General features: G+C 32.5%; 1 protein-coding gene across 3 annotated transcripts in view; it reads right to left on the reverse strand.

Moving 5' to 3' along the window:
- wcy (WW domain-containing adapter protein with coiled-coil wacky) overlaps window positions 1–10,660 on the reverse strand; it is a 57,327-nt gene extending 46,667 nt beyond the window's left edge. For 2 of the 3 annotated variants that reach the window (XM_069841593.1, XM_069841450.1), the window contains exons 1-4: window positions 9,464–10,359; window positions 9,274–9,307; window positions 8,622–8,835; window positions 4,408–4,493 (exon numbers count right to left, since the gene is read on the reverse strand). In XM_069841593.1, coding sequence (XP_069697694.1) covers window positions 4,408–4,493; window positions 8,622–8,835; window positions 9,274–9,307; window positions 9,464–9,504 — 375 coding nt within the window. In that variant the 5' untranslated portion in view covers window positions 9,505–10,359. Of the gene's footprint in view, window positions 1–4,407; window positions 4,494–8,621; window positions 8,836–9,273; window positions 9,308–9,463; window positions 10,360–10,619 lie in introns of those variants that run through there. The other variant, XM_069841521.1, reaches the window with a different exon arrangement.
- Window positions 10,661–14,777: the final 4,117 nt, after the last annotated feature.

Consider the following 14,777-nt stretch of genomic DNA (forward strand, 5'->3'; position numbering starts at 1 on the left):
TACAACTGAGTAATAGAAATACTGCTTTGTATAGCAGAGTTATTCTCCAAAGGATTTACATATTTGTATTGTAATATTTGGTACGAAGGCATATAAAGGTTACAATGAACTTGAAGCATATGTTTTAAAATCTTGTCAAATCTTTAGCAACACGAAACAGTCCTTAAGGGGACTGGGTATTCTGAGCATATGGCTGTTGTGTATGAGTGAAGAGATTTTGCTATTAGTCTTCAAGTTTTTAATCTATTAATTTACAATTTCTACAACATTCACACATTATTTGTAGGTATATTTTGATTTTTAGATTATTTTTCTATGTCTTTTACTTGATTTTATAAAAAAAAAATTTTAACCTGAAAAATATGAATTAAATTTAAGGTAAAAACATAGATATTTCAGGAACATTTTTTCCCAGAAAATATTTGCATTACAGGTTCCTAAAAATTCAAGCATATTTCCAATGCAGTTGACTATATTTTCAGCCATTTTAATCACATTATATGTATTCGTTCAATTAAAAAAAATATTTTCCATACTGAAAAAAAAAAAATTATTTAAAAATTTTCATATTCTTTAATACTTTTCTGGCTGTGAAATCCATAATAATTTTGATAACCATATGAATGTGGCCATGAATCTTCACTACCATATGAATTAGGACCATACCAAATTTCGGCCTGCTAAACCCAGTAGGTTTTGAGAAAAATGTTCCTAAATTATCTATGTTTTAACTTAAATTTAATTAATATTTTTCGGGTTTAAAATTGTTTATAAAATCAAGTATACGAGATAGAAAGATAATCTAAATACTGAAATATACCTGTAATTATTGTGTGTATTCTGTGAAAATTGTAAATTGATAGATTCAAAAGTTGAAGAATAACAGCAAAATTTCTTCACTTATTTCACTTACAACAGTCATATGCTCAGACTACCTAGTTCCCTTAACAAATAATTTTCAACACTGATCAATCTTTGAAAAGTTTTCTTGTAAAATAATGAATTGGAAGAAAAATTTGGTAGTGTAGAAGCAGCTTTATGCATAGAATTAAGTCCAGAACAGCGAGACTTTTACGAAATCGGTACAGAATCAATGAAATCAAGGTCAACTAAACAAACTGACTAATAAACAGCTAGAGACAGACTGTAAAATCATCTGGAGATAAATGTTCCTCTGACTATAAAATCATCTGGAGATGTGTGTTCCTTTGGCTATAAAATCATCTGGAAATAAGTGTTCCTAAGCTCAGAACACACTGCTTACCAAAGACCTGTTCTGCACAAATTCCATCCACAAACCAATTTTTGTACATTTCATGAGTGTTTAAACGGTGGTTTAGTTGTTTCTAAATAATAAAATAGGCTATGACTGACGAAATGAGGTATACGACATTCACCGACTATCAAGAGAAGAAAAAACCGAACAACCACGAAAACTGATGTTGACCTAATGCTTTCAACTGACGAAGTTATATTAACAGCACTGCATAATACATGCAAACTAAATAAAATTTTCAAAACCATTAGAAAAGACAGAGAGACAAACTCGTACATGCCAACCATTTAATGCAATTGAGGCAAGTTTTATAATGTGGAACATGCTAACAATTAAATTTATAATACATAAAAGAACTGATTTTAATTAAACAAAAGATAGGTTCTTGGTTTCACTGTGCTATTTCACGACCTTTATTGGCTAACAGATAAGCAATTTCATTTCCAGATATTGTACAGTGCACTTATATTCAATGTTAATTATAATGTTTTTATAAAAATTTTTGTAGACATTTAATTGTTTTCAATCAGTAGACTTTGATGGTAGTTATTTGAAAATAAAAAAAGTTGTAGGCTAAGTGACGTACTTCGGAATTTGTTTTCAGCAATTCACTGCTTTTAATCATGATTAATGACTTATCATATAATATTTCATGTCAGTATGTACTATTTGCTGAGGACACCACTGTATACGATAATAATGTCAATGACTTAAGAGTTGTTATGGCTGACTCATTTAACGAAGTAAATAAGTGCTTTCAAGTTAATATTTTAAATTTAAATGCTGATAAAACTCAAGAAATTTTATTTACATTACGACAGTCTACTAATTTGAGAATTTACCCACTGTTAAACGTTTAGAAATTTCACTGATTCTAAATTAAACTCGGATGTTGAAATAAACTCAATTTGTATTCATTTGGCAAAAGTGATTTACTTATTAAAACATTTGAAACAGCTTGTGCCTAAAGAATATCTTAAAAATGTATATTATGCTTTTTTTTTAATTTGTAACATTCTTTTATTGGCAGAAAGAAGCTGTTCGAATCTTAACTGGCTCATCTTTTGATTTACTTCTGAAAATATTTTAACTGTAATTAATTTTTATATCTACTTGTGTCTGATAAGAATTAACACTGCCTTATATGAACATTATACTGTATTAGATCCGATATCCATGAATATGTAACAAGACACAGCTGAATCATTTATTTCAGAAAGGCCCTATGTCCATCTGACATAGTTTTGGGGAAAATGTAAAAAACAATTTTGCTTTCCCTGAAAAAATTTAGAGTATTAGTTTGTACTGATATCTCTCAGGTGCTAACTGCAAACTTATCTAAATATCTTCTGAGGAAAAACTAGTTTTTTTCACTTTTCTCGAAACTACAGTAAGATGGACATAGGATCTTTCTGAAATAATCAATTATTGTCTTGAAACACCTACTGTCAGACTAAAAAGAAACGTAGTTTTAATGTTATGGCCACTAAGGGCCGGTATTATAAACACCGTTTAAACCTTACGTTCAGTTTAAACTGAAGTTTTTCGTTGTGCTTCGTATTATAAACCTTAACTACCAGTTAATCTTGAGTTAACTTGAGTTTAACTTGATCGGCAGTCCTCTTCCGTTTAAACTGCAGTTAAAGGCTCAACAGTGCAAGATGGCGGTTCCCGCAATACACATGGATATTGCAGATGTTTTCCAAGAACTTATGAGTGACGATAAGTGAATGATCAATATTACTGAATGACCACGGCGGCCAAGAATTTTTCGAAATAGATTGCACCACTTTGAAACATAAATAAATATGATTTTTAAACAGATTGAGGCTTTCGAAGCAGACAGTCCTAACCTTCAAAATTAGGCTTTATAGTCCTAACCTTGTTTCGAAAAATTGAAATTCGGATACAACATGTAACAGAAAAATGAAAAAGTGCAAAAACATATGTTTTAGGGATTTAATTTAAAGATTATTTGAAAAGATAAATGATTTGTTTTTTATTTTTGAAAACATTCTATTGAATCTCTGCATCAATTACTAGATACGCTGCACTACTTTTCCTCTGATAGTAGGTGTACTGAAAACGATGGAAGATTTCGAAGGTGTCCATAAATCTACTATAAACCTATTGAGCATTGTACTGTGTGTGCCAGACAGTCTGCTGGTAAGAAACACACTAATAATATTACCTAATTTTACTAGACTCATAAAAATAATTGTATTGTTTGACTGAATTCTGTTTCATAAACATTCTAGACAACACATAAAATACGCAAACTAATATTATTACTTCATTACTCAGTTAAGATACTTCGCGGATAGTCATGCAAGGTTCAGTTTGGTTGCATTGTGTTTGGGAGTATAATGTTGATAGCCTGCGTTATTTGAGGTTAAGTCTGACAAGCATACTGAAGTACGCGATATTGGTCCTCTATAGGTTTTTTTATGATACTCTCTCTGTTATCGAAGAACAAAGATGTTTCTTAATGAAGATTCTCCACGAGCCTCGGTTATTTGAAATCAATAATGTAATTAAACGGCTGCGATCATCTTTTTTTCTTTCCTAGCAGTAATACCAATTGTATTCCACTACGGTTTAACTTAACCAAGATTCTGTAATACGGCATGTTGAGTTAAACTCGCAGTTAGGTTTAACTTAGGTTTAACATAATCTTTAGATTAACCGTATTTATAAAACTGGGCCTAAGTTGTTTAATAAATTACCTCGAGAGTTTTTTTAACTATAAACTTTTTAACATTTTAAACTGCACTGTTATCGGCTTTCTATAATTTCGAGCGATTTCATATAATCTGAGTTAATTGCATGAATTGCTGTTTTTTTTTTTTAATCTGAGAGCATTGTAATATTTTTAAATCTGTCAATTCGCTACAGTAGGTGCTGCAGAGAAGTACTGATAGCTATCATTTTCCACATCAAACTGTGTCTTGTTTTTAAAAATCGCTTTGTAATTTGAAAAATATTAACGTGCTATTACTAACACTAAATTTTTAATATCGTTTAAAACAAAGTTCCGATATTTATATTTAAAATTGTATCTCCTTATGAAAAACCTTGCACACAACTACACCACAAAAAACCAAAGAAGTAATAAAAATTAAGCAACTTACTTCTGTGCTACTCCTGTCATGATTTGTCCTGTGTTCTGAATCCCGACTTTCCCGACTCCGTTTATCTTTTGGTGATCTCGCGCAGTCTGTGAAATCAAAACACAATATATTTCAACTTCTGTACTTGAATGTAAGAATATCGATGCTTATCTTTAAATAACAAACACAATTTTTGTAACTATTGCTTAAGTTTTCAGCTTCAAGAAAAACAACCATAGTTTTGTGACTTCAATATTCAACTTCAGAACATAACAATCTCTTTCTTTTTGAAGTTCACTTTACAACATTTACTGTTAAAATTATGGATAAAAAACTTTAAAACCTCAAACTTTTTAAAAGTCGATTGCCAGCATCTGATTAAGGCAAACATCACTCTGAAATGGTACTGTACAGTTACCCAAGGTACATTACCTTTTTTAAATAGAATTTTAACACTTTTAAGTTTTAAGTTTAAACGTTTTTTATATTTGAACAATTTCTGTTTTTAATAGCAAATAATTTCAATCAGTTTACAGTTTGGAAGAACAGCAATTTAGATAACTGTTACTCCAGCTTTAACAAATAATAAACACAATATTTAATCTATTTCACCCCACTTTAATGAATTCATAATCTCCCATAACTTAGCCTAAGTAATATGTAAACAAAATCACTATGCCCAGCCCCGGAACAATTTTTCCCTCGAAATTATTCAAAATCACTACTGAAATAAAATTAACATTTCTAAATATCACCAATAATATTGTATATATCTAAGGTAAGTACAACAGTACACGTTACCAAAGCACAATTGTTTAAAGAAATACATTTAATACTGTTTTCGTGTTGGGGGGGGGGGGGAGGTACAGGTTTCCAATTGTACAAAACAAGTGTGATTTAATATTTTACAACTCAGTATTTTTCAATCCCAGTGAAATAAAATTTGGCATACTTGCAATATATTCCTTCTCCTTTATTCCAAAGAACTGTCACTAATTAACAGTAATTCACTTCAAAAATTCTGGATGAAACTGAGCAATCATCATGCATTTTCCTGATATTTTCCACAAATCTATGAATTTTAAATGATTGTTTCTTTAGAATGTTTGTAATAATTACATGAACAATATAAACTAAAATCTTTTAGCCTAACCTACATATCTCTGGGGGGAACTTAAATCATTACATGATGTATTACTTTAACATTTTCATTACCAAAATTTCACACAACTATGGTCCACAATACAACCATACAAATTTTGCACTCTATAACTTAGTAGCTCGTTTGTCCATAATTTTGCTATACTGAAGTTTGAAGTCAAGTTACTGCTACTATCTATGGACGATCTACAATACTTCTACAATGTTTTGTGAATGGTTGTATTGTAGACTACAGTTATGTGATATTATGGTACCCATGTTTCTTAAAAATAAATAAGATGCTCTAGCAACGATTCTATTACATTATGCTACTAAAAAGTCTAAAACACACAGTATCCATTTAAAGTTTCATTAGAATATCTATTTTTTTTTCCAGTTATCAGGGAAAATAAACGAAGAGTTCGTGGGAAAAACGATGAATGTCACATTTCTGTTAAGGATTAGATAATGATCTAATTGAGTCTGTAACTGCAAGATGTAGTGCTGTTTCCATAGAAAATAAAGGAAAGAATTACTGTATTCGTGGTGATAATTCTCCTTTTTACCATTTTTCATAAGAACAACATTAAATTTCGTATTGATCCACTGAATTAGATAATGACATTAACCTTAACAAAACTGTGACATTCATAGTTTTTCCCGCGAACTCTTCAAATGTAAGTTTTGGAAAACAAGCGGCAAAAAATAGATTTAAAAAGAAAGATGAAATTACATGCAAACAATTTAAAGGGCATATTTCTGACAATATTAGAGATATCTAAGAATTTTTTCATCACAAGAAAGGGAAAATTGTATTACACAGAAAGAAAAGAAAAAAAAAATTCAATTTTTGGTCCATAAAGATATACCTTTATCCTTAATGAATTTTAAAATATGACATACCAATAGCCACAAAAAAAACCGCAAATTTTGTTCTCACTTACTGAAACTTGTCTAGTATGCTCACTAAACCGAATTTTTAATGTAAACCATTATTTATTATTTTCTTTTTCTGTCCAGTATCCATTTTAAGTTTATTTATTATTTTATTTATTCTCTTATAAATATATATTACAGCCACAGTTTTGAGGTTTACATAATTTCTAAAAATCATCTGGTTGATAACTTGGCCAAAGTTCAAGACACAAAATATCAACCTTCTTTCTTGCTTCTCTATAAGAAGAAAAACATAATCTCAACCTTCTATATTTGTATTTACAAATACAGTCGTTCTGGATGATGCTATACGATTTTGTCTCACTTCATAGTTTATTTTTTGTCCCTATATGAAAAAAGAACTATTTCATATCGAATGTAAGACGACTGTGTTTATTTAAAGTATATTTATAACCCAATGTTTACAAACAATCATTGGCCGGAAGTTATAAGTGATTTAACTTGCTACTACATACTACAAGAGTAATTATGTTCAGAACAGTTCTTGAGATCCTATGTTTGTCACAGAGTTTACAGAATATTCATAATCTAATTCAACTGTGTTTTGTAAATATGTAAGTATTATACCTTTTATTCTTATTTTTTATATCAAGCTATGTTCATTTATTTGTTTATTTACGTACCTAAACAAAAGAAGATTTCTAACCTATATGTTCCTCATTAAGCATATTTACTGCACTTTTAATATGCATGTCCCTAAAATAACATATAGGCCTAAGTTAATTAATTTTAATGCAAAACAAATAGCTCATTCAACATAATCTATGTGCCATTAACATGTTGTTGTAATTTTATTTTAACTAACGTGAACGTTTGGTTTTAACAAGCAGAAACTTTAATTGTACTATAAAAAAATGTTACAAATACATATTCCTTCAATGAATGTGTAATTATTTCACGTGCAAACGAAAATGATTATTTAAATAATATTTTAATGAAGTCAAGGGCAACTTGAACTCATAATTTTGTTAAAAAATTCCTCAAGTTCTATTATAGGCCTAATATTGGTAAATCATTCAGAATACAACACTAATATTAAAAGTTAAAATGTCCGACTTATTGTTCAGGTGTTTCTATTGTGACAAACACTCATTCTTCTTCACAGCATCTCATGAAAGCTATATTTGTTAAAATTTAGTGACAGGGTTATCGAGTTCATTACAGTAGTATGTTTAGTATTGTCTTTGCATTTAGTCGTACGTAAGTAGTCATGCACAAATGAAAAATCAAGAGAACCATTCGGTAGTATGGCACTTTTTAAATGTGTGATAGTAACACGAAACAATACAAGATAACATTTTCCAACCAACCGATTTCCACGTGTACAAAATCAGAAAAAAATGTTACAATAATGATATGAATTGAAGTTGTACATTCATATCAATCAATAGCACCGAATTTAACGAATCTAATTAAGTAATGACAAAGTATCGAAAGCTGATTTCAGTAATCAGTAAACAGTCATTATTGTAATACCAATCCCCTAATTCCTTCGTAAAGTTCCATTGGTATTATTATATAATAATTATTTGGTAATTCGGTAGAAAACGTTGATCAATACCATGGACATCGAGAATCAGTGACAGCTTAGTTTTGGTGTTGAGGTTTTTGATATGACTTCTATATTATACGCCTTTTGGTAGGCATACCAAAAACTTGAACAAACCAAACCTAACCTGTCTCTAATCCTCGATGATGTCCACATATTGACAAGCATTTTCTACCCAATTAGGCCTACCCACTACTTTTATGAATTTAAAACCAGTTTTAACGGAAGTTCTAGAAAAATAAATTGTGTAAAGCCTTTTAATGCACAATATAAACTGCAAATAAGGGAGTGAATCTGTGGTCCGAACTGTAAAATCGCAATCTGTAAATGAAACAAATTATTGACAAATATTTATAGAACAACCCAGTCTTTAGAATTACTGTATGACGTACATTATACTCAGAGTCTGAAGTGAGGCCTGCAATGATATTCAGATTACAAATACATGTACTACTAATAATAGTGATGCCATAATAAATTTCTTATTATTCACCAGAATTGCATTACTATTTGGTACATCCACCCTCACTGCAATCACTGAGTAATCACTCAAGTGATGGAAATAAAAAAAAAAGTAATAAATTCTTACCAGAATATTTCTCTCTGGTTTTATAGTCTCTGTTTTCTCTCTCCTTCTCACGAATTTTCTGTAAATATGAACTTTTAGTTTGATAGTTCCGGTCCCGTGGGCTTTGTGAATCAGGGCTGTCCGATCTATAGGAATTTCCATTGGGAGAGTCCCGCATTCTTTCATGGTTGTAACGTCCATCATAGTTTCCCTTTGAACTGCTGTACTTTGAATTCTGAAATAGTAGCGATTACATTCATAGTCTAGAATCACACACATTCTGCAAAATCCAATTTATTAATAATAAATATTTTTTTATACCTTAGTTGTCTGTCATTGCTACCTAAGTGTCAAAAGCTATCTACTGCTCTACTTAAAACAAGAAATTTAACAAATGCATACAAAAATCTGTCTGTTTAGTTGTTGGTAAATGCCCTAAACAATGCTTAAATTCTGACTACTTATGTAAGTGAAGCTTTGTACAATTCTGCAGTTAATAACTATTTCTCTAAATCCTTCAATTAAAATTTCAATGCAGAATGTTTCAGTATGTTTAAAAAATAAAAATAATCAATGTTTCCCCAAATAAAGGTCTGTGCTTTTTCAGTGATTGTCATTTGTTTCAACAGGCCCGTTTCAATTCTTGAAGTGCTGGATTCCGTGCGTTGTTTACCTGATACGGATGGGCTTGGTGTTTTTCGAAGTACCTAGAACGATACAAAGTACAATGTTATTAAAAGTAAACACATTTTAGCACAAAAATTGGCATTTAAACTGTCGACCTCCATATCCAAATTACGGAATATGGCGAAGAGGTTGTGTCAGACGATTACGGATTTCTGTTTTAAGAGCTTAGTGCGTACCCATCGCTAATCCTCTGAGGTTTCCTTGCATGCATTACCATCAATGCAAGTGTCTATAAAAGATGTGTGGCTCCTATTGCAGCCTTCTTGTTGATTTAATGTCATAAAAACAACATGAACGTCTATTTAACAGTAAACTTCCTTCTCAGACGCCATGTCACATTCGGGGACGTGAGCTCCGGATGATGGGCCTGGAGCTCGTAATTCCATTGGCTAAAATCGTTGGTTCAGTTGGTTCGGTTTCCATAGATGCCGCCAGGGTCACCGGGTTCAATATGGATGTTCACGATTTGACTAATGTACGATAAGAAAATACGAATTTACTAGTCTTTGTAATATTCTTAGGTAAAGAAGGTAACATGGATAAACGTAATATTTACATTAATCACGAATTGTCGCTTAATATTTGGTAAACACCTGTTAAAGCCTAAAACTGTATGAGTAGGTTATACACAGCCTTCTATATGTGCAATATTTATTATGCTGTGAACTCTTTAGCATATCGAAATATGTTCTTTGTCTCGTTTAATTGATTAAAAGTGTAAACCATACTGCTTTATTTTCATGTACCGACGTTATATCGATTTTAAAAATCCGCGCCAAAATTAAAATATGAATTTGATACGAATAAAAACTTACTGCACAGGATTTCGTAATAGAATTGTCATTTGCCAAAACATGAAATAATCGAGAATCAAAATACTAGTTTTGTATCCTCGGCGTTACTGATAAATATAATAAGCAATTATTGGATAGTTTTGGGCACAGTTTCTAGCTTTCCGAAATTATAGAAAATATTACCGCTTTTAGAACAAGTAACAAACGTCACTTTTACAACTACTGAACTTTTTGACCAATTCTATCCCGCTATCGTAATGGTTTATGCATCAATACTAGAAAATCTATTTAGTGGCCATGACCAGAAGTGCAAGTCCGAGTTCATGGCTTTGATAAGAATACAACAAATGGCTGTTCCTGTGTAGTACAAATAAAAATTAATTAGAAGAGTTTCTCATTAACACAAATTATTCACTTCTCTCAAAATGGAAAAGGGATCGGAGTTAGTTGCCTTACGGTCAGTCTTATAAAGGTTTCCATAGATTTAGTACATTTTATTTTCTACGACTTAATATTAGGAACACACAAATGTATTTACGTTTCAGCTTGTATTACGTTCTTCATTGTACCAAAATTGCACGTAGTACCGTACGTATAGATTTGGTGTGGGCGTAATCGTTGAAAATGGTTTCCATTTTTTCGCTCGTATCTGCGCTCACAAACTTCGTTGCGCTCGTTGAGTCAGCTGAGAGCTGAGCACAGCACGAAGATAGCACTATCGAGGACCTTGTTACCGTATTGCCATCTATGGAATGAAATAGAAACGAGACTACTCACAATCGGCGTAACAGTACTCTACATTATCAACCTCTCGATTTATTTAACAACAGTACTGGTCGTACTGATCAGGGGTATAACCTACCTGTTTCTTTTTTCGAAAGATTGTAGAACATGACAGTTATGCGGCAATACTTGGAACTTAACAATGCTACGTTGCCAATTTGGGCTACCTCGCGATCAGCTGATGCAAGTTATCAACTGACGTTAATACATTCAATGACAATTTTATTGACACTAAAGTATAAGGCAATACAAAAATCGACAGAGACTGAAACATATTAATAGGTGACATTGTATTCACAACAAATGGCGCCAAGAGAGCTATTGAGCACTCACCATGTGGGAACTGTAACTTTGGCAACTCAACTGTTGTTACCATAGCAACAGGCCTCCCAAGCTATGTGATAGTTATTTTTCCTATCGCAGCGCTAATGTTATGTCTCATCTTTAGGAAAAAACAGGTATAGTAAAACACTAAAAAGTATCAAAAAGTAAAGGTCAATGTTACTTATGTCCTGCCCACTATAGAGACATAGGCCAATTTTACACATATTTAGTATAACTTATGGCTTCTTTGACAGGTTAGGTTTGGTTAGTTTAGGTTTTTGTTATAGCCTACCTTGCATATACGATTATAGCGCAACATTGGCAGTGATAAGAGTGAAATATTCGTTCAGTGGGCGTTGGATACTCTACATTCACCAAAATATACCGGTAGGCCTATGTATATATTTGGTAAACCTTACCCAATATTTCCTGGATTAGTTGCCTAATGAGTGATGTTACTTGGTGTCACGAGGTTCCAACCTGTCTTCGGACAGTTAACTGAACAACATATTTGGTAATGTATGTGCCCTGGACCTCTATTGCGGTAAAATGGCCACTGCTGTGAGTAACGGTTAGCATGTCTGGCTGTGAAACGAACGGGTCTGGGCTCAAATCCTGGTTGAGATTTTTTCCGGGGTTTTCTCTCAACCCATTAAGAGCAAATGCTGAGTAACTCTCAGCACTGGACCCTGGACTCGTTTCACTGGCATTATTACCTTTATATCGTTCAGACGCTAAATAACCATAGCAGTTTTTAAAGTTGACCATATACGTTGTTTAGTTCTGGAGCAGCCTGTCTTTTACCTAATGGGCAGATGTGAATATGTGTTGCATTCCTCAAGAGTTCATTCATTTGTCTGTCACAGAGTTGACAATGAGCTTTGCTACCAAATTTTCTACAAATGCGACGCCTGATCCCAGATGAATTCATACACTATATAAGATGGAGTATATTTCTTTCTAAATGACAGTGAAAATTTTACTTATGTTAAGATTAATACCTTATTATAAGGTCTTTGATCAGTCTATTTACCAGCGAGCACCATCAAGTCATATAGATTTAGTAAATTAATACACAATTGTTTAATACACTCACCTAAGTTAATGAGATCCTTGAACTGAAATATAATTTTATAATTAGAATATTGTAATAAGTCGCTAAGTGTTAAAATATAATGGACGAATAGCAATACTATTATTCCGACTCATACAAGAAAGTTTCTAAACTGAGCAAAAGAGCTCGTGCTCCTGAGAAATTTTTCCTCGCCATGACGAGAGTACCTAATGACATTTAATCTTCCTCATACCAAGTGGGGTGCACATGCACCCCAAATAAACTAATATAGCCATAATTGTTGGAGGCTTGTAGCTTCATGACATTGTTTATAAACCTTTATAATACAACTATGGCGCATTTATTCTTAAAATTTAAATATTTAACGTGATTATAGAACATAGAGACGTAGATGGGATGATAATATAAAAATGGATTTTGAGGGAGGGGGATATGATGACAGAGACTGGATTAATCTTGCTCAGGATAGGGATCGATGGTGGGCTTATGTGAGGGCGGCAATGAACCTCTGAGTTCCTTAAAAGCCAGTAAGTAAGTATAGAACTAAAATAGCTGATGGGGTTCATCTGTACCTCACTTGATGTTATGTGTGACTAACCTAATATTACATTATAATATAGTATAATAGATCAACTATTGACCAGATATTTTGTATTCGACAGATAATGGAGAAAAAATGGGAGTATAAGGGTACAGTGCATCAGTTATTCATAGATTTCAAAAAGGCATATGATTCGGTTAAGAGAGAAGTTTTATATGATATTCTTATTGAATTTGGTATTCCCAAGAAACTAGTTCGATTAATTAAAATGTGTCTCAGTGAAACGTACAGCAGAGTTCGTATAGGTCAGTTTCTGTCAGATGCGTTTCCAATTCACTGTGGGCTAAAGCAAAGAGATCACTATCACCTTTACTTTTTAACTTTGCTCTAGAGTATGCCATTAGGAAAGTCCAGAATAACAGAGAGGGTTTGGAATTGAATGGGTTACATCAGCTGCTTGTGTATGCGGATGACATGAATATGTTAGGAGAAAATCCACAAACGATTAGGGAAAACACGGGAATTTTACTGGAAGAAAGTAAAGAGATAGGTTTGGAAGTAACTCCCAAAAAGACAAAGTATATGATTATGTCTCGTGACGAGAATATTGTACGAAATGGAAATATAAAAATTGGAAATTTATCTTTTGAAGAGGTGGAGAAGTTCAAATATCTGGGAGCAACAGTAACAAATATAAATGATACTCGGGAGGAAATTAAACACAGAATAAATATGGGAAATGCTTGTTATTATTCGGTTGAGAAAGTGTTATCATCCAGTCTGCTGTCGAAAAATCTGAAAGTTAGAATTTATAAAACAGTTATATTACCGGTTGTTCTGTATGGTTGTGAAACTTGGAGAGAGGAACAGAGATTAAGGGTGTTTGAGAATAAGGTGCTTAGGAAAATATTTGGGGCTAAGAGGGATGAAGTTACAGGAGAATGGAGAAAGTTACACAACACAGAACTGCACGCATTGTATTCTTCACCTGACATAATTAGGAACATTAAATCCAGACGTTTGAGATGGGCAGGGCATGTAGCACGTATGGGCGAATCCAGAAATGCATATAGAGTGTTAGTTGGGAGGCCAGAGGGAAAAAGACTTTTAGGGAGGCCGAGACGTGGATGGGAAGATAATATTAAAATGGATTTGAGGAAGGTGGGATATGATGATAGAGACTGGATTAATCTTGCTCAGGATAGGGACCAATGGCGGGCTTATGTGAGGGCGGCAATGAACTTCCGGGTTCCTTAAAAGCCAGTAAATAAGTAAGTATATATAATTATAATATAACACTTTTTTTTGTTAGCTACTTTTATGCTGCTATGTTTATTTATGTTGGTATAACTGTATCAGTAGTATCAGATTTTATATAGCCCATTGTTTTTCATGAAAACAGTATTATACCATTCTGTTTGAATCCTTATGTTTCATTTTGTTTTATATATTTTATGTATTTTAAACTGGTTTGTATCAGCTGAGAACATCATAATCCCTTTTATGATTTTACAATAATTACGCTGATAGAAATCAGTAAAATTCAAATTTTAAAATGTTTAAATTCTTTCAATTAGTAACTTTATGCAAACTAATATGTAATTATATGCAGGGCCGCCGAGAAGGGGGGGCAAAAGGAGTGAATGCATATGGGCCCGTGAGCAAGAAGGGCCCGTCAGATTAAGTGAGTCTGATTACTGTTCATTATCGTAGTTACATACCGGTACTATAAAATTTTGTAAGGACATTTGTTACATAAATTTGACATATTAACACAATAATAGTAGAATTAATACAAATTACCACTTCATATGTAAATATTTGACTTTTATATAATAGAATATCGGTTTCCCGTTCACTGACACGACAATTGAAGGCCCCGGCATTTGCCTGAACTATGTTCCCGTCGCTTGTACTGAACACGTTCTATTATTTATTGGCTTGTCCTTTTTAACTACCAAATCCCCACCGGC

This window comes from Periplaneta americana, chromosome 1 (assembly GCF_040183065.1).
Source record: "Periplaneta americana isolate PAMFEO1 chromosome 1, P.americana_PAMFEO1_priV1, whole genome shotgun sequence".
NCBI lineage: Eukaryota > Metazoa > Arthropoda > Insecta > Blattodea > Blattidae > Periplaneta > Periplaneta americana.